This window comes from Hyperoodon ampullatus (assembly GCF_949752795.1).
Source record: "Hyperoodon ampullatus genome assembly, chromosome: 8".
NCBI lineage: Eukaryota > Metazoa > Chordata > Mammalia > Artiodactyla > Ziphiidae > Hyperoodon > Hyperoodon ampullatus.
In genome coordinates this window covers 91,735,405-91,758,305 of record NC_136921.1, presented here as the reverse complement: position 1 = coordinate 91,758,305, position 22,901 = coordinate 91,735,405, and the positions used below count along the sequence as shown (strand labels likewise).

At 40.3% G+C, this 22,901-nt stretch overlaps 1 protein-coding gene across 4 annotated transcripts in view; it reads left to right on the top strand.

Moving 5' to 3' along the window:
• Positions 1–19,151: 19,151 nt before the first annotated feature.
• Positions 19,152–22,901, top strand: part of NFE2L2 (NFE2 like bZIP transcription factor 2) — a gene marked incomplete at its 5' end in the record, with an annotated part of 35,908 nt that continues 32,158 nt past the window's right edge. For 3 of the 4 annotated variants that reach the window (XM_079710055.1, XM_079710054.1, XM_079710053.1), the window contains one exon: positions 19,152–19,275. In XM_079710055.1, the coding sequence (XP_079566181.1) occupies positions 19,231–19,275 (45 nt within the window). The remainder of the gene's footprint in view (positions 19,276–22,901) is intronic. The other variant, XM_079710056.1, reaches the window with a different exon arrangement.

Here is a 22,901-nt window from a genome sequence, read left to right as displayed (position 1 = left end):
CCTATTTTGCCCCCAGCCCTTGGTTGCTTGGTAGCTGTTTCCTTCACCAGGCCTCCTGCTTTCTGGTCTGCTGGGATGCAGCCTCTAGCTCATGCCCTGCACCTGGGGATGAGTGTGTGGGGATGAGACGAGAAGGAAAGGGGGAAGCAAGAAAGGAATAATGCAAGGATCCCAGTCAGGCAAAACTGTCAGATGGTACACGTTCGCTTCAACATTCTCTTTCCTGTGGGCATTCCCTGAAGCTATGCCTGGACACCCCTGCCCCCGGCCCTATTCCTACACACACCTGCTGAGATCTACTTTTTTCATGCCCCACACTTGTTCTCGACCACCACTGAAATGTCTGTCTTAGTGCCGAAATAACATTTACAAATTTACTTATCAGAAAAACTCGTCACTGTTAATGGGAGTTGAAGTCAGAGGCCAAGGCCTCAAAAGTGAATCCTAACTATGACCTGTATAATTAATACCCCTCTCAGGTTGTCTTAACACTTTAGTGACCCTGATGCCAGTGGAGGGATTTTGAAATTGGGGGAGGGGATGGGAAGCATAGTGAAGGATTATTTGTGATAAGGGTTGCCAGATTTAGCGGAGAAAAATTGGGCACCCAGTTGAGTCTGAATTTCACATAAAAAAATACGTTTTTTATAATTTAGTATAAGGATGTCCCTTGCAATATTCGTGATATACTAAAAATTATTCATTGTTTATCTGAAATTCAAATTTAACTGGGCGTCTTGTATTTTATCTGGCAACCCTCTGACCCACAATGTCTCCCGAATATGCAGCCTTTGCAGCAGGAGGTCGGGATTGCTGCAGAATTTGGAACGGTTTCCAGATGTCTGGCAGAAGGGAAGCAAATCCATCAGAGAGGGCATCATGTGGTACAGTCAGGTGAAATCTCTGCCCCCAGTGCCAGGCCTGCTGATGTGCGGGGGCATGTGAGGTAGGCCTGAACGGAATACCCCGGGAGCCTGGCCAAGGTGCTGGTAGAAAGAGCATGTTCTGCTGGGTCCTTCCCAGAAGATACAATGTCTGGTTCCGGTGCTGACAACTGACCCATCTAATATCCATCACCCTAGAACATTATTTTTAGATCTGGGGAAGGAGTGGCAAGGTTTTAAAAATAAGGTACTAGATATAGAGGGAAACTACATTCAAGAAGCTCAATCCTGACTAGGAAATGCAATCCCTGGGCCTGCTAACATTAGACCTAGAAAAGGTTAGTACCAGCAGCTTTCTGTGTAAAAATGCCTAAGACTGAGACCCAACACTTTTCTTTTACTTTTTTAATAAACAAAGGTAATGCTACTAGCTTCAAGAGAATTGCTTTAGCCACCTATAATAATCTTTTTGTTTTCAATTAATGAAGAGAGTGAAATTAATCTTTCGTTTTCTTTTTGTTTTGTTATCTGTTTTGGGCTTCTGTATGGGATATACCCTGTCTGCTCTTCCAGATCTACCCTCTATCCTTCTTCTCTACCCTGCTCTGTGCTCTGGGAAGCTGACCCTTAGGACTCCCTTCGTTTCTGTCTTCTGTTAGGACCAGCCAACGGGAGACATCAGCAAGAGATTGGACGTTGGAAGACAGTTAGATCAGAAGGATAACTTTATTGTAGTTGGTGTTTATTAAAATGCTCATGGTTTCAACAACTTGATAAAAAGCACTCAAAATAGGAACAGATGAATACTTCTTTAACGTGATAAAATACATCTATATCATCCCCCCAAACCAGCATGCTGCTTGACAGGGAAATGCTAGAGGCTTGAATAAAACAGGAGTGCTTTGCTATCACCATTATTAGTTAAAATTTTACTGAAGATACTAGCAATCATAATCAGACATGATAAAGACTTCAAGTATAAAAATGGGAAAGGAAGAAAAAATAGTCACTATGTACAGATGATAAGATTTTATCTCTATAAGCCCAAGAAAAATCACTATAAACAATAAGAAAGGGTTTGCAGGGCAGAAATAGATACACAGATGTAGAGAACAAACGTATGGACACCAAGGGGGGAAAGTGGCGGGGGGTGGGTGGTGGTGGGATGAATTGGGAGATTGGGATTGACATGTATACACTGATGTGTATAAAATAGATAACTAATAAGAACCTGCTGTATAAAAAAATAAATAAAATTAAATTAAAAAATTCAAAAAAACCACAACAAAACAAAACCAAAAAAACAATGAGAGGGACTTCCCTCTTAGTCCAATGGTTAAGACTTCACCTTCCAATGCAGGGGGTGTGGGTTTGATCTCTGGTCAGGGAGCTAAGATCCCACATGCCTCACAGCCCAAAAAACCAGAACATAAAACAACAAATTCAATAAAGACTTTTAAAAAAAAGGAATTCAGTAAATTAGAAGGATGCAAAATTAATTGATCTCATATATACACAAACAATAACCTATTAGAAGATAGAAGGATGAAGGATCTTATTTAAAGTAGCAACGAGAAAGAGAAAATACCTAGGAATAAATTTAACAACTATGCACAAGCCCTATATGTAGAAAACTTAAAAGGAAAAAAAGAAGACCCAAAATAGATTTTAACAGGTAGAAGACATAACTGGATAGGAAAATTAAAAATTGTTAAAATGTCACTTATCTCAAAGTTAATTTAAAATTTTAACACAATTCCAATAAAAATACTGAATATTTTCCTTTTGAAGTTGACAAGATAATCCTCAAATTTATATTGGAGACGGGTAGAATAGCCAGGAAAATTCTGAAAAGAAGAGAAATACGTACATCTGTGTGTGAGAAAAGGTAGTATGGTTAGCCTTGCCAGATATTAAAACACATTATAGAGCCTCAGTAATTAAAACAATGTGGGACTAGTCCATAGATGAACATACAGATGAATGGAACCAATGAGAATGTTCTGATACAGACCCAAGTAGGTAAAGGAATTAATATATGATAAAGGTGACATTGTGGGGCTTCCCTGGTAGCGCAGTTGTTAAGAATCCGCCTGCCATTGCAGGGGACATGGGTTCAGGCCCTGGTCTGGGAAGATCCCACATGCCGCGGAGCAACTAAGCCCTTGCACCACAACTACTGAGCCCACGTGCCTAGAGCCCGTACTCTGCAACAAGAAAAGCCACCACTATGAGAAACCTGCGCACCGCAACGAAGAGTAGTCCCCGCTCACCGCAGCAGCTAGAAAAAGCCAGTGCGCAGCAATGAAACCCAATGCAGCCAAAAAAAAAAAAAGTGACATTGCAAATCATCAGAGAAAAGAGTAACTATTCAATAAATGGTGTTGGTATAACTGGATAGCCATCTGGAATAAAACTGGATCCATACTTCACACGGTATAATAAATTACAAAGAAATCATATATTTCAATGTAAAAAAATACTAAAATTACTAGAAGAAAATTATGGAAGAATTTCTTTATAACCTTGGAAGGTCTTTATAAATGTGACTCAAAATCCAGAAGCCATTTGAAAATTGATAAATTCAGTTATGTAAAAATGAAAAAATATCTGTGTGGTGATATATATATATATGGTGATATATATATATATAGATACATAGATAGATCTGTATAGGTCTATATAGATCTATATAGATATATAGATATAATTAAACTAAAAAGATAAATGACAAACCAGGAAAAAGTATTTTCAACTCATATTACAAAGTACAAATATCCCTTATATATTGATACAAAGCACTACTAGAAATAAATAAGACCGAAAAAAAATTTTTTTTGACAACTCAATAGAAAAATGGACAATGGAAATGAATAAACAACTAAAGAGTTCTGGTGTGGGGTGGGGGGAGTTTTGTCATGCCAACAAGCTAGCTATCCTACAATTCAACTCAGTTCTGACACTATCTACCCAGAGATACCATTAGATCCCACAGGTTAAAGGTTCAGTCCAAGACTGCCCACCCTCCACTTGAAAGATCAGTAGCAAGTCCAGGTTGTCACTTGTACTTCTAAAGAAGGGCTATAGATTGGAGTTTCCAATGACGCCCCTCTTTGGTTTTGATTCATTTGCTAGAGCGGCTTACAGAATTCAGAGAAATGTTTTACTTACTGGATTACCGGTTTATTATAAAAGTATATAACTCAGGAACGGCCAGATGGAAGAGATGCATAGGGTAAGGTATGGGGAAAGGTTAAGGAGCTTCCAAACCCTCTCTGGGCTTGCTACTCTCCCTAAATCTCCATGTGTCACCACCCCAAAAAGATCTCTGAACCTCTTCCTTTGGGTTTGTAAGGAGGCTTTGTTACACAGGCATAATTGATTAAATTATTGGCCTTTGGTGATTGAACTCAATCTCCAGCCCATCTCCCCTCTCTGGAGGTGGGGAGGTGGTGGTGGGGCTGAAAGTTCCAACCCTCTAATCACATCGTTGGCTCCCCTGTCAACCAGCCCTCAACCTTAGGTGCTTTCCAAAAATTAACATAACATGAGACATATTTACTGCTCTCATCACTTAGGAAATTCCAAGGGTTTTAGGAGCTCTGTGCCAGAAAACCAAATATATATTTCTTATTATAAATCTCAATGTCATAACAACTCATGGAAAATTTCATAAATATATGAAAAGATATTCACATAAGAAATGCAAATTAAAGCTATGCTGATAGATCATTTTTCACATATCAGATTTTCAAAAATCTAAAAGTTTGATTATCTTTGTATGATTATAAATTGGAATAAGTCCATGGAGGTTAATTTGGCAAGATCAATCAATCTTATGAATGCACATACTCTTTGACCCAACAATCCCTTCTAATTGAATATATCCTATGAATAGATTTGACACATAAAATGACCTAGGTACAGGTTATTCATTAAAGCATTACTTGTAATAGCAAGGTTGGAAACAATCCAATGACCATCAATACAAAACCTGTGAAATAAATCATGATGCACTTATATATACTAATGGAATATTATGCAGCCATAAAAAGATAGAAATAAAAAAGGAAGATAGTGAGGATGTGCTCTATATTGTACCAACATGGGAAAATCTCCAAGCTATATTTAATGAAAAATGCAAGATGCATAACAGTATGCACTATCTATCTGCTACATTTTGTGTGATAAAAAGAAAAATATATATGTATAAGTATTTGCTTGCGTATACATAAACTACTCTGAAATAATATCCAAGAAACCAGTAACAGTGGATTGGGAAGAGAAAAAGGGAGGAGATCTAATGAATGTGAGATAGGGAAGGAAGAGAGACTTTTACCTTTTATAGTTTTTAAATATTTGAGTTATGAGCATATGTTACTTATTCAAATATTAATATATAAATAGTGCTTGTTTAAAAAAATCAAACAATTAGAAATACATAAGGTAGGAAGTAAACATTCCCCTACTCCTAAACTTACCACTCAGAGAAAACCAGTGCCAACAATTTAGTCATTGAGAAGCAGGTAGGAAACTTTTTGAAAAGTATGTAGTAGGCAAGGAAAGCATTATTTTCTGAGTCCCTGAAATCATGCAGTTGTGACAGTGCCAAATCCACTTTGACCAAAGATAAGCAGCTGAGATCAATATTGATCTCCTTCTGCAGGCTCACAGTGAGCCACTAGGCTTAAATAGCACATTCAATCCCATATGTAGAATTGGGACTCGAAAATATTTCTGAGTTAGGTAACAATGTAAAAGTGAATGGTAGGGGTCATTAGCTCTAATGGACTAAGTATTATGTAGTTTTGAAATTAAGACATTAACATTTCAGCAAATGAAAATGTTTATGCAGTCTTCAAATTCTTGGCAGTAGTACCAGAGAATTCAGCCAGCAGTGGCTCCTAAATTACAAACATAAAGAGTTGCAGAGAACACTAAGAATTATTCCTTATTTTCCACTGCCATTATTAACAATTATTTAAAATATTTTCTATTCGGAATCTGACATTCCCTCATCACAATAAAGCAAACCTCATGTTACAGTCTCCCTCAAGATCATGTTCCTTTGACTCAGAAAATTCCTTGATGAGTAGAAAATGAATAAGTATCTATTAGCAAAAAATGTACAAAATGACACACAGCCTCCCTATTACAACATAAATACCAAGGTCTTAGCCAAACCGCAGTTGATTTTTTTTTTTTTTTAACGGTACACGGGCCTCTCACTGTTGTGGCCTCTCCCATTGCAGAGCACAGGCTCTGGACGCGCAGGCTCAGCGGCCATGGCTCACGGGCCTAGCCGCTCCGTGGCATGTGGGATCTTCCCGGACTGGGACACGAACCCATGTTGCCTGCATCAGCAGGCGGACTCTCAACCACTGCGCCACCAGGGAAGCCCAGCAGTTGAGATTTTTAATGCATGTGCCCTAATACAACACAACAAAATAGTGTTTATACAATGCACTCTCTTTCCTGTTATCTTCTTATAAAAGCAGGGTGTTGATGTTGGAAGAAAATTTAGAAATCAACAAGTCTATTCATGCAATCATTTATTCATTTAACAAATATTTATCAAGAGTCTCCCATATCAAGTTAAATAAAAAGCAATAGGGACAAAACAAAATAACAAAGTCTCTGGCCCTTGAGGAGCTTCTGTCTAAGCCAACCCCTTTATTTTCATATTGAAGAATCTCTAGGTCTTCCAAGTTCAGACCAGTTGTTCTTTTCATTATGCCAAATATCAAGCATTTATGAGAAGTAAACAATTTATATTTATGAATTGCAGTAGTCTATTATTACTTTAATGCTTTTCACATCCTAATTTTTTGGTTTGGGGTTATCATTTCAGGGGATCTAACTGCTTCATCTTCACAAGTAACTTTATATACATTATGCCAGTTAACCTCACAACAACCTTCATTTCACAAATGAGGAAATGGATTCAGTGAATAAATCAACTTTCCCAGGATCACACAGCTAGGAAGTAAACAAACTCAGATCTATCTGTCTCTAGTGCTTATATTCTCTCTGTCATAGTACCCAGCAGGATTTGTCAAAATATAGGCTAGAGAAAGTGTAATTTGTACTAATGCTTTCAGAACATATGATTGTTAAAGAAGATGTGGCATATATATATATATATATATACAATGGAATACTACTCAGCCACAAAAAAGAATGAAATTTTGCCATTTGCAGCAACATGGATGGACTTGGAGGGTATTATGCTAAGTGAAATAAGTCAGAGCAAGACAAATACTGTATGATATCACTTATATGTAGAATCTGAAAAATACAACAAACTAGTGAATATAGCAAAATAAAAGGAAGTAGACTCACAGGTATAGAGAACAAACTAGTGGTTACCAGTGGGGAGAGGGAAGAGGGAGGGGCTAGATAGGGATAGGGGATTAGGTACAAACTATTATGCATAAAATAAGCTACAAGGTATATTGTACAGCATGAGGAACATAGCCAATATTTTATAACTATAATAACTATATTTATGGAGTATAACCTTTAAAAAGGTTGTGAATCACTATATTGTACACCTGTAACTTATATAATATTGTACATCATCTATCTTCAATTAAAAAAAAAAAGAGTAGGGCTTCCCTGGTGGCGCAGTGGTTAAGAATCCACCTGCCAGTGCAGGGGACATGGGTTCAAGCCCTGGTCCGGGAAGATCCCACATGCTGCGGAGCAACTAAGCCCATGCACCACAACTACTGAGCCTGCCCTCTCAAGCCCGAGAGCCACAACTACTGAGCCCACGTGCTACAACTACTGAAGCCTGTACGCCTAGAGCCCATGCTCCGCAAAAAAGAAGCCACCGCGATAAGCCCGTGCACTGCAACGAAGACTAGCCCCCACTCGCTGCAACTAGAGAAAGCCTGCGGACAGCAACGAAGACCCAATACAGCCAAAAATAAATAAATAAAATAAATAAATTTATTTTAAAAAAAGAGTACATGATTGTTATTTGATTGTTAAATCCTCTGCTGCTTCACAGAGAATTTCTTAGAGAAAAGCACTCTATAATGGTAAACACAATGTACTTCTGGGTACCTTAATGCCAGTTCATGAAGACCATGAAATTACACTGGGTCATTGTTAGTTTCGATCATTACAGTACTCTGCATTAAAATGATCAATGTTTAAATAAAGTTACTTTTTTCCCCATTATATTCCTTTACCTTTTTATCCTTGAACTTTCCTATAGCCTTATCTTTCAGTTTTTTGAACTTTTTGCTCTACATCTTTTGAATACCCATATCAAACTACTATATTTTTAACCATCCTACAATATTTTTATTTTATATTATTATTACGTTTAGTATCTGATTTTTCTTCTGTTAGCCACGTTGATGTCAATCTCTTCCTCATAACTACACTCCTCAACTTAAGCCTTCTGAAAAGTAAGAAATTCACTCTATAGTGAGTGACTATTGCAGTGGTCCCCAACCTTTTTGGCACCAGGGACTGGTTTCGTGGGAGACAATTTTTCTACGGACCAGGTGCGGGGATGGTTTCGGGATGATTCAAGCTCATTACATTTATTGTGCACTTTATTTCTATTATTATCACATTGTAATATATAATGAAATAAGTATACAACTCACCATTATGCTGACGGGAGGAGGAGCTCAGGCAGTAATGCGAGCGATGGGGAGCAGCTGTAAATACAGATGAAACTTTGCTCGCTTGCCTGGTGCTCACCTCCTGCTGTGCAGCCCAGTTCCTAACAGGCCATGGACTGGTATCAGTCCACGACCTGGGGGTTGGGGACCCCTGGACTAATGCATAACTCACTCAAAACAGAATAGAGACTATTGCAATCATGAAGGTGATCTGTAGTAAAAGAGAGAATTTTGATACAGTCCCATGATCGAATCTGACACTGATTGGCAGTTGGCTTTGAAGACCTTGGGCCATGGTATCAAACCATAAAATTTGAATCATATTCCTTAGAGTGATGTTCTTCTTATCCACCTATGAGCCACTAGCAATCAAATACAGGTTTCTAGGGGCCCTTATAATTTCTTTTTTATGTATTTACAGATTTAGATCAGTAATAGAGGGTTGGTAAGCAGCAATCAAGAAAGGAAAACAAATACATGGAAATCTTAAATTGAATTTCAATGTGAAAATTATGGCATGGCTTTATTATATCCCAGTAGCATAAAATTATGGTTCACCCTTCAAAGTATGTCATACACTTAAATGAGGTCCATGGCAAAAATTATAGTATAGCTCATAGTCCCTACACTGTTTAATTATTCACAAAGAATTGGGTGGTATCTTGGGACTAGCTTGGCTCAATGAAAAGAACAAAGGTTCTGGAATGAGTTAAACCTAGGATTTCAAGGAATTCCCTGGCAGTCCAGTGGTCAGAACTCCATGCTTCCTATGCTGGGGACATGGGTTTGACCTCTGGTAGGGGAGCTAAGTTCCCACATGCCGCGAGGAGCAGTCAAAAAATAAATAAGTAAAAATAACCTAGGATTTCACCTGAACTCTGCTGTGGAAACTTAACCAAGTTACTGCATCATGGAACTGTGTGTCTCGGCCAAGTTACTGTACCAGATTGAGTTCAGATTTGTCACCTGTAAAATGGTTGTTGTAAAGATTAATAATAACACATATAAGGTGTCTGGAAGTAGAGCCTCATACATAGTATGTCCTCAGTCAGTGCAAGTCTCACATGGGGCACCTCACAGTACACACAATGATTTTTTTATTAAATTGAATTGATTATAAGGAGATTAAATGTTAGTATTATACATCCTTCTTCCTGGAGTGGACAATTGAAATTGAAAGGACATATTTCTTGCTGCTGACTATACAGTCTTACTTCCCCAAGAGACTAGAATGGGCAAACTTTAGCAAAAAATGTCTCTGTAATGTTCCTTTAAGGAGAAGTCTATAGTGTGCAGAAAAACTTCCTCTATTTTATAAATCAGTATTGTCACAAAATATTTATTTGGTGTTTAGGACCGCTTTTTTTAAAAAAAAGATAATGAAACTGCAGTGCCTTTTCAGGATGGTTAATAGATGATTTTAACCAATTTGGTTAAAATTGTTCATGGTAACAACTAGGGTTTCAAAAGGAGAGGAGTCAAGGAGGAAAAAGAAACCGATAATACTTGTTGCTTCTCAGTGCAGTTCAGGAGCCACGAGTGCGTCCGTCAATGCATGGTGAGGGGAAGAAATTCTCAGGCACCAGGTGAAAGTAAAATCTTAGTACTCTGTAGCTTATTTTTTTAATAACTCAAATTTGCATTAAGGTGCATATTCTATATTTTCTGGATTTTTAATGCCATTTAAATCAATAGTTAATGATATTTTCTTACCATAACTCTTCGATTTATCTGACAGCAAAGTTACTAACAATGAAGCATACTGTAGGGATGTATCCCTTCCTCTCAGTCAACATATAAAAAACGTTATATTACACATTAAAATTGCTGTGCCACGTAAAGATAGTCAGCATCTTTAGTCATTAGGAGATGTGAATTAAATGAAAAATAAAACCACAGTGATATATACATATATATATTAGAATGACTATACCAAGTAGTCTTGGAAAGGATGTGGAGGAACTGAAACTGTTTGCTGGTGGGACTGTAAAATGGTATAAACACTTACAAAAAGGCCTGGCAGATTCTTATAAAGTTAATCACACTCTTACCATATGACCCAGCTCTTCTACTGCTAGATATTTACCCAAAAGAAATGAAATGTATATCCATACAAAGACTTATACATGAAGGGTTAGTAACTTAAAAAATGGAAACAACCCAATATCTATCAACATGTGAATGGATAAACAAATTGTGCTATATCCCCACGATGAATACTACCTACAATAAAAAGGAATTAGCTATTGTTACATGCAACAACATATATGAATCTCAATTATGCAGTGAAAGAAGCCAGATTAAAAAAAGAGTACATATTGTCTCATTCCATTTATAATATTCTAGAACATGCAAACTAATTAATAGTTACAGAAAGTAGATCAGTGGTTGCCTGGGGATATGGGTTGGCGGACAGGGAGAAGCAGGAGTTAAATGAGGCACATTTGGGGGATGATAGATGGGTTCATTATCTTGATTGTGTTGATGGCTTCACATATATATATCAAAACTTATCAAATTGTATATTTAAGTATATGCCATTTTTTACATGTCAATTATACCTCAATAAAGCTGTTTTACAAAAATCATTGTGTCAATTTTCTTTAAAACTGAAGAGACAACTGTGACCGTCTGCCGTTACGTTCGGTAGATTGACTGTCGGCCCCTTCTGTGGCATTCACCACTTCTTGGCTATGGTCAATTGTAATGTTTTATTACAGGACTATAAGGACTTTGAGAGCAGGATCCAAGTTTAACTCATCTTGGTCTTCCCTCTAACGCCCAGCATGGTACACTTCATCAACTGTTATTTTTTAAATGAGTGAATTACTTGGATAATTTTTGGCAAAACATTTCAGAAAACATTTCTTCCCAAATTCCCTAATTAACCCTTTACATTTTTTTTTTTTTTTTTTTTTTTTTGCGGTACGCGGGCCTCTCACTGTTGTGGCCTCTCCCGTTGCGGAGCACAGGCTCCGGACGCGCAGGCCCAGCAGCCATGGCTCATGGGCCCAGCCGCTCCGCAGCACGTGGGATCTTCCCAGACCGGGGCACGAACCCGTGTCCCCTGCATTGGAAGGCGGACTCTCAATCACTGCGCCACCAGGGAAGCCCCCCTTTACATTTTTTTTTAAACATCCATGGGAGACAGCAAATCTTCATGCTTAAGAACTTTAAATCCAGAGTGACCTGCTCAGCTACTTGCTAACTGCTTGAGCATAGATAAAATTAGCTAGCCTCTCTAAGCCTCATTTTCCTCATTTCTAAAGGGGGTAATAATATACCTATGTCATTGGTTTCCTGAGAGAATTAAATGGAGTAATCCATATAAAGTGCATGGCCCATAGTCAAAACTCAAAAAGGCAAGTGAATTTGTACATTTACCATCATAGACTTTTGAAAGTTTATGAACTCCAAAGACTGAAATAATCTATTTTTCACCAGGAGAAAGAAAATGTGATGAACTAGTACCTGAATCTTACGAGGAGAGACGGCTCTAAACTGACATTAAAGTTAGCTGCATGTTAGGCTTTTTAGAAGCATACAACCAGAGAAATTTAATGTATTGGAAGAAGTACAAGGGTTACAACAGCTTATAGTCTTGTTCTTAGACCTTTTCATTAAAACAGAAATATTAAAACCTTGTCATTAGGTGGAGAGGCTGAAGTTGCAAATAGCCCATTTAGTTTCTCCTTACACTTCGCTTTGAGGTTCTTAAATGTAGAAATCCTGTTCTCATATTTGTTTGCAAGCTTTCTCTCTAGTGAAAAAGACTTTATCATTCCGTCTATGGGGAACTAATTGAACGAAATGTGGAAAAACGTAATCTTCAGGGAGCTCTGCTGTGAGTACTCTCAGTAAATACAGCACAGCCAAGGGACTCTGCAGAGGCCTGACCTAGAGTAGACAGAGCCTGGGCTTTAGATCCAGCCAGTTTCAGATAAAATAATTTTCTTGAGCTATGAGCAACTCATTTCATTGTTTTGCAGTCTTTTGATTTATAATATTGGGCCTAGTCACATCGCCATGATTTGTAGGGAATGTTTATAAAATATATGAAATAATTATTATCATTAATAAACTGGGTTATTAAATCTCTTCCAAAAATAAGGTGCTGACATGTAAATAAAATTTATACCTGATGCTTTAGGTCTGGCCCAGTGCTAGACATGCCTTCAAAAGTCCAAATCAATTTGTTGTGCTGGAAGAACATAACACCAGGAGTCAGGAAATGTTATTCTACGCCTGGCTCTGCCAAAAGCTAGTTCTGTGATCATGTTTAACCACTTCACCCCTCAATTTCCTCAAATGTAAAAGTAGAGAGTTGGACTAGATAAGGGAGGGAAAACACCTGATACTATAATCATTCCTATCTGTCTGTGCCCATGGCAGACACTGTTAATCAATCACTGAAACTTTTCTACCAAACTAGGAAGCTGCTTCTAAATTCTCAGCAAATCATTGTAGGCAGTCACTACCAATCAACCGGAGTTAGCAAGCAAAGTAAAACTGACTTGCCATCTTTGGGCCAGAAGATCTCTAAAGGTTCTTTTAATTCCAGTATTACTCAAAGGTCAAAATGAGAGTCTGCGCCAGAAAGAAATATGTTGGCAAATCTTACTTCCCTTTTTCACATTCTAGCCTCTGAATGTTAAAGACTTTGCAAGGCCTGTCCATGAGGATGCTCTGCTATTCTGTCATTGCATTTTGCTTTTGTTTGTCCAAAATGAAAACAGTTTAGTGGATTTTCCCCCTAATTCTGAAAATGCATACTGTAAAAATTTGAACAATGCAGAAAAGTACAAAGATGAAAGTGAAAAGTGTCTGATATTCAACATCCATTATTAATATTTGGTAACCGGTCTTAGAGACACAGCTCTAGGTGTAAGTGTTTTTCTGTACTCTGTTTAATGCCCCCATACAGCAACATTCTGTATGAGCAACTTTGCATATCACTCGGAAGCTATGGTTCTTAGTCTCTATGTACTCATAAAATTCCATCTTTATCTGGGGGTTCCTATTCTGCTGAGTGAAACTTTGCAAATATAGCAGCAGATTCAAAGAGCAAAGGGTCTTTAGACCCTTACCATCAACCACTCTTAAAGATGTGGTCAAGTTCTCCAGGTTCCACTATAGTAAATACAGAATGGAAAGATTGGTAAGACTTGTGGTTAAAATTCAATCTGAAAATGAGATGGACCCAGTGTCTTGGGAGAAAAGCAGGTGTTCCTCCCTTACCCCTACACCCCACTGCCACTTTTTTTTTTTTTTTGCTTATTACTATAAAAGTAATATATGTTTATTTAGGAAAATACAGGCAGGCAAAAGTGAGAAAAATAGAAATCATCAGTAATCTAATCGGAATAATGTGGTTAACGTTTTGGAGTGTATATGTTCAGGCTTTTTATTCCTATGCATATAGTTTTACGTAGGTATCAACATACATAATTAAAAAGCACTCTTTTAAACTTCTGGGTTTTTCTCTTTACTCACTGCATTGCAGTTCCTGTAGAGCACTGTTTCTACTATGAGCAGGAAACTATATGAGTTAAAACTGGCTTTGGTGATATACAACGCTTTCATTTCATTTCAGAGCAAAATGCATTGAAATGTTAATTTCTGTGAATTTGAGGTGATTTGGGTAAGGTACCTTCTATGTTATTTTCATTAAGACCTAAGATTCTATTTAATTGCAATTAAGATGACTTCCCTGATTTAGAATTAAATTTGGTTGGAAGTAGGCAATTCAAATATGGCAAAACCTTAAGATGTTACCTAAAAATCAACATAATTTTATATTTCCTTGCCTGATTTTTTTTTTTTTTCCCGGTACGCGGGCCTCTCACTGTTGTGGCCTCTCCCGTTGTGGAGCACAGGCTCCGGACGCGCAGGCTCCGCGGCCATGGCTCACGGGCCCAGCTGCTCCGCGGCATGTGGGATCTTCCCGGACTGGGGCACGAACCCGTGTCCCCTGCATCGGCAGGCGGACTCTCAACCACTGCGCCACCAGGGAAGCCCTTGCCTGATTTTTTTGAACACATGAATTAAAATATATTCCAATTGGAAAAGGAATAAAAGTGAATAATAGTCTAACAAATTAAATTTAATCTTTCTTTTTGAAGACACATATGACAAAATTTGAGAAAATATCAAAAGAATATTTCAGGGGTTTCCCTGGTGGCGCAGTGGTTGAGAGTCCGCCTGCCGATGCAGGGGACACGGGTTCGTGCGCCGGTCTGGGAAGATCCCACATGCCGCGGAGCGGCTGGGCCCGTGAGCCATGGCCACTGAGCCTGCGCGTCCGGAGCCTGTGCTTCGCAACGGGAGGGGCCGCAACAGTGAGAGGACCGCGTACCGCAAAAAAAAAAAAAAAAAAAGAATATCTCATATTTCTTTAGATTAGTGGGCTAGATGAATACTTCTTTCTCCAGTTATATTTCCAAGTCAACAAACCTAAGCTAGAGGTATTTAATATATATTTTAAATGTTTGAGGGATTCCTTTCTAAACCAGCATCTCTGAGGTCTTTGGAACAGATGACAGTAAAATGAAATTCTTCTGATACTTCTATTTTTAAATACATCTCTTCAGTATAGCTGTTCTCAGTTGCTAACAATAATTTCCTGTCAAATGTAAAATGCTGCATGTAAAATATTTTTCAAATTTAAAATGGTTATGGATAAGCAATCAATGTGCATTTTCATTTGTAAAAAGGAAGAGGAAGTAATTACCAAGCAAAGCAATCTTAGAGCAAGATGAGCCTTAAAAGTTTACTTAGTACATCCCGTTCCTTTTAGAGCTAAGAACACTGATGTCAGAGGGGGTGATTCTTTTCAAAGTAACACAGAGCAACTGGAATTGGATGTTGACCCCCGAGTCCATGCAACCTCTTTCACTACTTATGCCACTACTCCCAGGAAGTGAAAATCATATTCATCCCCATTCAACATCTAGAATGCCAAGCATAGCATAAAGTATTTACCAACCTAGCTGTTGTGGCCAACAGATGCCAAAGAACTTAACATCTAATTGGAAAAGTAACAAATAGAATAGACAGGAAATGGTAAGTGATACAGGGCACCAAAAATAGTAGAAGATCATTTCCAGTGGGGAAGGATAGGGACATCTTTATAGAGAATGGTTTATTTGAATCAGGTCTTTAAGTGGGCATGAGATTGCAGGAGAAAGAGTGAAAGGAGGACTTTTGGATGGGAAACCTACATGAACAAACATATAGAGGTAGGAAATTATAGATATAGTTGGAAAAAAATGAAAAGACTAATTTGACCAGGGCATATGATTTGCATAGAGGATGTGGTGATAAAATTAAGAAAGATAGTTGGAGCTCAGTGGTTCTTGTGCATTACAACTTTTTAAGGATTGTAGACAGGTAATTTTTATAACATGAAGGAAAATTTTGTTTGTGTATTTCTGTGGGTTTTTTTTTTTTATATTGTGGCATCCAGGTAGCAAGATGTAACTTTATGAACCTACTAAAATTGGTCCACATGAACTTTTGAACTGAAGATTTTTAAAGTTTCTAATGATTCTTGATGTCAAATTTGTGGTATTTCTGACATTTATAAATAACTTTCTAAAACCTACAGAAGTAGTGAATTATGGTCCTAGTTTCACTCGAAGCTGTTAAACATTTGGAGTTCAACAGTAAAGTTTTTGTGGAAGAAAAGTGATAATTAAATGGCCAAGAAAATAAGTAATTAAAGTAGAATTTTAATTAAAAAAAAAGCTTAGGTGGAGACTTGGCATAGTGTCACTTCCAGCCTCCTTCTATAAGTTAAAGCAAGTCTCAAGGCCAGCCTTGCTGCAATGTGGGGGGACTACACAAGCACGTCAATATCAGGAGGGGGGGTTCACTGGGTGCCATCTGTGGAAACTAGCTACCCGATACGCTTAAATTGTAAGCTGGACAAATTTAGAATTTCAATGATAATTCCAAGGGAGTTTGGATATTTTCTGGCTCAAACATGTAGTATAATTAAAAGGAAGTGAAAAGAAGAGGGAAGAAGCCTCAAGGTGATGAAGGATTTTGAAATAGTAGGTAGTTCTTGGGCCTTGCAAATTTGGCAGATTAGATCACGGAGAAGAAGCTGAAATAAATGGGTCCCTGCATCACTATCCAAACTTTGTATACTTGGAAGGATTACCTGTTGATGCTTGTTTTTTATGAGAATTCTGGAGCAAAGTATTACAATTCTGCCCTATCTCAAGCATACATGGAAGGTTCTCTTTCTAAAGATGGCAAAGAACTCAGACAGCAATGGAAATGTACAAGGGTTAGTAGAAAGTAAAACTAGTTGAGAGAAAAAATAAAATAGCAAGGACAGCCTGGCAGTAAAAGAACTCCCACAGCACCAGGACAAGAGAGAAAAGCCAGCATTCTCCTGGAACTTCTCAATCCATAGTATCTGTGCCCTCATAGCACAATATATAAGTTTAGAGGGCAAGGCCTAGGTTCTCACATGAATATGATCTTACTTCAGAATTCTGCAAAGACCAGGAACCTCCTTGACGTGGGTGGTCTGAGACTGGGGTTCACTGTTCTTATGCTGAACCACCATACAACGCCCAACAGCTTTTCCTTAGCTGTTGCCTTTATTTTTCTTAAACATGTTCAGACTCTTATCACATTGTCCTCCTCCCTTTGAAAATACGTACTCTGCAGGTGCCTGAAATAATATACTCCCAGTAATTGCAGTTTTGCAAAAGTAGAGTTTATTTCATTCAGTCTAAACTCAATGGAAATTTGTTGCCTAGCAAGGAAATACCAAACACTTTATAAACTCCTGGAGGGCAGCAACAATGTCGTATATGACTTTGTTATCTCCTGCCTCCTGGGCTCACTGTCTACATTCTTGGATGTACTAATTTTAATAAGTAACTTGAATTGTTAACAATATACTCTTGTGCCCTTCTTTGACGCAGAAATGTCATTTCATTTTGTCTTTGCATGTTTCATGTCAAGTTCATTGTAAATCATTTCTCCTGAGCTTGTTGTTAGCCTGCAGATCATTTTGTAGGCTTTTCACGTAACAGCTGAGTTTAATTCAAGTTGAAGAAACTTACTTCATTTACAAGCAAGCAATTTGGGCTTCACTTACCTTAAGGAATATTCGAACATGTAAATTTGCAGATAAATCCTGGGAGTGTCAAATTATGCAACCAAGAGAAATTAAGTTCTTTGCAGCTTTGGGGGCATTGGTCGGCTGTAGTCAGGCATTTTTTTTTTTTTTTTTTTTTGGGGGGGGGGCCGTCAGGTTTTTGAATGAAATAGTAAAACCGGTTCCAGGAACTGTCTACTTCACCTGGTTTTGCATAATTCCAAGAAGTTAGAAGCTGAAAACCAGGCTTGTTAAAGAGTTAGAAAGATTGCTATTGCATAAGAGAAAAAAGCAAAACCAAACCATTTATCTATTCTCTTTTAAATCATAAGATTTCACAATATTCCTGTTTTCAAGTACTTGAAGTTTTCTCTGGGCAATGATTAATTTTTAAATAATTGTTTTTAATGTAGAACGTAATACATACTCATCGTAGATTTAAAACATAAAGTAACAAAGAGAAAGATAAAAATCATTCATGATCCTACAACCATTAATATTTTGAGGAACGACTTTTAATTTTTTTTCTAGGTACATGTTTTCACAAAACGGGTCCACACTACAGTTTTATAACTTGGTCTTTTGGATTTTTATTTTAAAAATTATATTGTGAGTACGTGAAAAGAAAACTTCTGAGGATTATGACATGTAGTAGCATCGCACGGTGTTAGAGGACGCCATCTGTGGTGTGGCGTGTACGGTCTGGCGGGAAAAGAACGCTCCGGGTGGGCAACATCGACCACTCTCCGAGCAAAAGAGACTTCATTTGTCCTCGGCGACTAGAGCCTGACGAGAGTGCAAGGCGTGGGAGTAAGTGGAGGGCGTTCAGGGTGACTGCGAGCACGAACTCCCCGCGCGGTCCTCATTTCCCCCGGGCAAGTCCCACTGCCCCAAGCCCCGGAGGGGAGCCGGGGAGAGAGGGCGGCGCGCGGTGCGCTCGGCCTGGGTCCCAGCCTCCGGCCCCCGCCCCCGGGGCTGGCGCCACTCTCGGGCGGTGGGGTGAGATAAAACGGGGCAAGGTTCTGCAAGTCCAAATCAGGGAAGCGCAGCTCCGATACCAGCGCCTTTACGGGGTCTCCAGGAGTGTTTGTTCCAACTGTTTAAACTTTCAAAGCACCCGCACCCCAGCGACCTTCGGCAAACAATTCTTAATCCCGCGGGCGGAGAGCGTTGGCTGTATTTGCGAGGAGGGTAAATTGAGAGCGGGGGACCGGGGGCCTAAGGCGGCCCTCCTCCCGGCAACCCGCCCGCGGCCTCCCACTGCTACCCCCTCCCGCGGCCCTTTCCCGCCCCAGGACCGCCAGCTTCTTGCGTCAGCCGGAGCGGGGGTGGGGGATTTTCGGAAGCTCAGCCCGCGAGGCCGGCGGGGGAAGGAAGGGCTTGGGCTCTTGCCCCGCCCTCGGGGGTCGGGAGGCGGAGCCGGGCAAGAGCCCGGCCGGCGAGTCGGGCCGAGTCGCGGAGAAGCTAGTTCCTAGGATCTTAGAGAAGCCGCCGCCGCCGCCAGTACCGCCCTGTCCGCACCGCGCCTCGGCAGCCGGGACAGGGCCGCCGTCGGGGAGCCTCAGAGCACCGTCCCTAGCTCAGCATGATGGACTTGGAGCTGCCGCCGCCGGGACTGCCGTCCCAGCAGGTGGTGCCAGGACGGGGGCGGGGGCGCGAGGGAGCCGCGGCCGGGGAGGGACAGCCGCAGCTGGCCTCTCTTCCCGTCTGTGGCCTGAGCCGGGACTGCTGCGGCCGCGCGCACACCAGAGCCGCTGCGCTTGCGCTGGGGCCGGGGAAGGGGAGCTGGGACCAGAGGGCTTGCGAGGGGTGTGGGGACGCGGCCGGGTGGTGGGACTGACAGCGCGCCCGCAGCCCCCGAGGGAGACTGTGTTGGGGTTGGGGGGCTACGCCCTCGCGCGTGGGGCGAAGGGCGTCTCTAACCACGCCCCGGGCCGCTGGAGCCCCGGCCGGGCCCCCTCCCGAATTTGAGCGGCCCGGAGGCAGCGGGGCAGGAGGGGGCGGACGCTGGCGGTCTGAGCCGGCGCGGACCGGCCCTTCCGGGGCTTTGCGGCTCCCCAGCCTCGGAACCGGCAAAAATGTGCCTAGTCACGGGGCCGCTCTCGGGGGAACTGAGGTCTCCTTTGGGCTGGGAGCCGGAGTCCCTCCTCTGCCGCTGCCCCTCGGCCCATGACCTCCGCGGGCGCGGGCTGCGGCGCCCTCACTCCGCTGGGCCGTCTGAGGGTGCTCCTGTGCAAACTAATCGATCGGTCCATCCATGGGATCTCCCTTAGGCAGCTTGGCGAGAATGCCCAGTCCCCAGGTTGGGGGCGGGAGGAGGTCATAAAGTGCCCAGCGCGCTAGGCTGCCCCGACGTACAGCGACCGAACCCCGCCCCGCGCGCCCCCTCGCGCCCCCTGGAGCCGAGGGAAAGGTTCAGTTTCGGAGACCGGGAGTTGTCCCCGTGCAACACGCCGGGAAGTGGCGGCGGGGCAGTGGACTCTGAGGTCAGAGGCGGCTGCGCCCCCTGCCTCTCGATCCCGGCGTGGTGCCTCCCGGGGGGCGAGCGTGGCCTCGGCCGCCGTGACAGTGGTCGATTGGCTGTCACGGCGGCCCTCAGTTGGCCCTTTCCTGCTTTATAGCGTGCAAACCTTGCGGCGCTGGGGCCAAGGGAAAAGTTGGAGCTGTTGATCTGTTGCGCAATTGTTATTTTCCCCCGGGCGGCTTTGTTTTTGGATTTAGCGTTTCGGAATTGTAATTCCAAAATGTGTAAGGCAGGATATTCTGTTCTGTGCTGTCAAGGGTAAGAGTTTCGAGTGTAGATTAGAATTTCTGTTGTTTTTAGACTGTTACTAAATTTTGTTCTTTCGTATATTGATTGTCCCTTGGGTGCTTTCTTTAGTTTTCCTTTTCTGTTTGAGAATTTGCCTCGATTTCTTATTTTGTTGCTTCATTTGCGAGGGTAGAGGGTGGGACAGCTGTGTTTCATAAGGCTTTGCTAACAGCTTCTGTAAATTATCACAAATGTGAAAACAAGTTTCTGTATATACTTTGTAGGGACTTTTTTAAAGGAGTTGATATTTTTTCCAATTTTTTTTTGTGTGTGAATGGGTTCTTTGGAAAAATATTTGGTTCAAGGAAATGTGTAACTTAATAGGAATGGTAAATACATTTATGCTCTGAAACGTCACGTTTTAGACTAATCCTGAAGATCTAAAGTAAGGTTTTGAGTTATTGACAATGTATTAATTGTGATTTTTTTCTTTAAAGCTGTTTGTCTTGAACTTTCCCCTAGTAATGATTAGGATTGGATTCTCCTCCCCACTAGTACGAAGAAGTACATTGTGCTTTCCGATTTAGCTGCTGTTCAAGACTAATCCCTATAGCCATTACTTTAATACTTTGTATGACCCAGAGACATATAATGCTAATAGACTTTAGTATTCCTAGATTCAGGAATGTAGCCTAGAGTGTTATTAAATTTTTTTTTCTTTCTTTACTATGTGATTTAAGATTCCATCTATACTGCTTTCTCTTTTAAATGTGAATTTTCCAATTATGTTTGTTAAGGTAACTGCTTTTCCACCTTTTGTAATCAGACATCAGTTTGCATATTTGAAGACTATAAAAAAATGGAATAAAATTTGGAATCAATTTCATGCCTATAACTATGATTCATATTAAATCTTTGTAGTCCAGAAAGCTTTGAAGAGTTAAAAGTGGATACTAACCTTTTGTCAAAGAAACACCAGGTGTGAAGTGGTACTGGGATACAGTTTTTCACCCTCTGTGCGGCGGAGGTGTTGGTGAATAGCAGTAAACAGAGTTTTATATTCTTTATTTCCAGTAGCTGGAAGGAACCATCCATTACTCTTTTCAAGGGTGTCTTGGAGAAAGTATTTTTGTATATGAGGGATGAAGTTGATCTTGGACTAGACCAATGAGATAACTTTTAAAGAAAAATAGGACAGGTTTCTCATCTCCTGAATGAATGTTGAGCAAAGAACAACTTGGCTCTTTAGATATTTGAAAAACATCTCTTGAGAGATTGTGAAAGATTGTAGATGGGTAAATACATAACTCACATAAGTCATTCTGCATTAAAAATAACTTGGGCCATTTGGGACTCTTTCTTTCTTGTTAACTTGGGTTTTTATAAACAATTCTGGGGGGAAAAAAAACCTCAAAACCCGACTTTCTTTAGGATAACCAGGAAGAATTGAAAGCCACATACATTAGTTTTCTTTGTTTTTATTCAGGATGAATTATACTTACAGAGCTGCATGAAGAAAAGAACCCTCTGTGGACTATAAGCACATTTTTTTTTCTGGGGAGTTTTCTCTCTATTGGCTGAACACATTTAAAGGGGGTTTTGCATAAATAATGTTTCCTCTTTGATTTTTCCTTGATCTGCGGTTAACTCGTCAGTGTAAACTCTTGGGCTCAGGAAGAGTTCGCACTAACATGGTCATAGATGAGTTATTGAGTATTTCCTTGTGTGCCAGGCAGCATGATAATTGCTTCACGTGCATAATTTCACAGTAACCCCATGGGAAATACTATTATCTCCAGTTTCTAGGCGAGGAAAGAGGCATACAGCTGCCCAGAGTTCTGGTTAAAGTGACCCAACTACTGAGTGGCAAAGGTGGGATTCAAACCTAGGTAGTCTGACTCCAAACCTAGGTAGAATGACTCCACTTCCAAACTGGACCAGGACTAGTTAAACTTTAAACAGGAGGAAACTCTTACACTTTAAAAAGTGGATAAATTGAGAAAAACTCAGAGAAGGACAGGCAGGGATTTAAAAGGTTAATCTCTGCACCTTTTCTAGTTACCAAGAAATATAATAACTTTATATTTTGTGTTTGTGAGAGGGGAGGTGGACCTTGAATACAGTGAAGGTAAATACAACCTATCAATTGGACTTACCACATGGAGGTCTTTTAAGCAACTTGCAGAGGCCTAGCAGGGTTTAATTTAGAGAGGCAGGATTATTTCTTAATATAATAATAGTTTTTTAAATTCTTGGTATTTCATCAGTGTCCAAGATTCTGCCTCACATTTTTCAGGGACTCTTTTCCTTTTTCTTAATTAAAACTCTTAGTTCCTGGAGTCTTTGTTTAACTTTATTTGCCTTGTTAGTTGGTACATTCTCCTGGTCCGTTGGCTCTTTTTTTTTTTTTTAAACATCTTTATTGGAGTATAATTGCTTTACAATGTTGTGTTAGTTCCTGCTGTATAACAAAGTGGACCAGCTATATGTATACATACATCCCC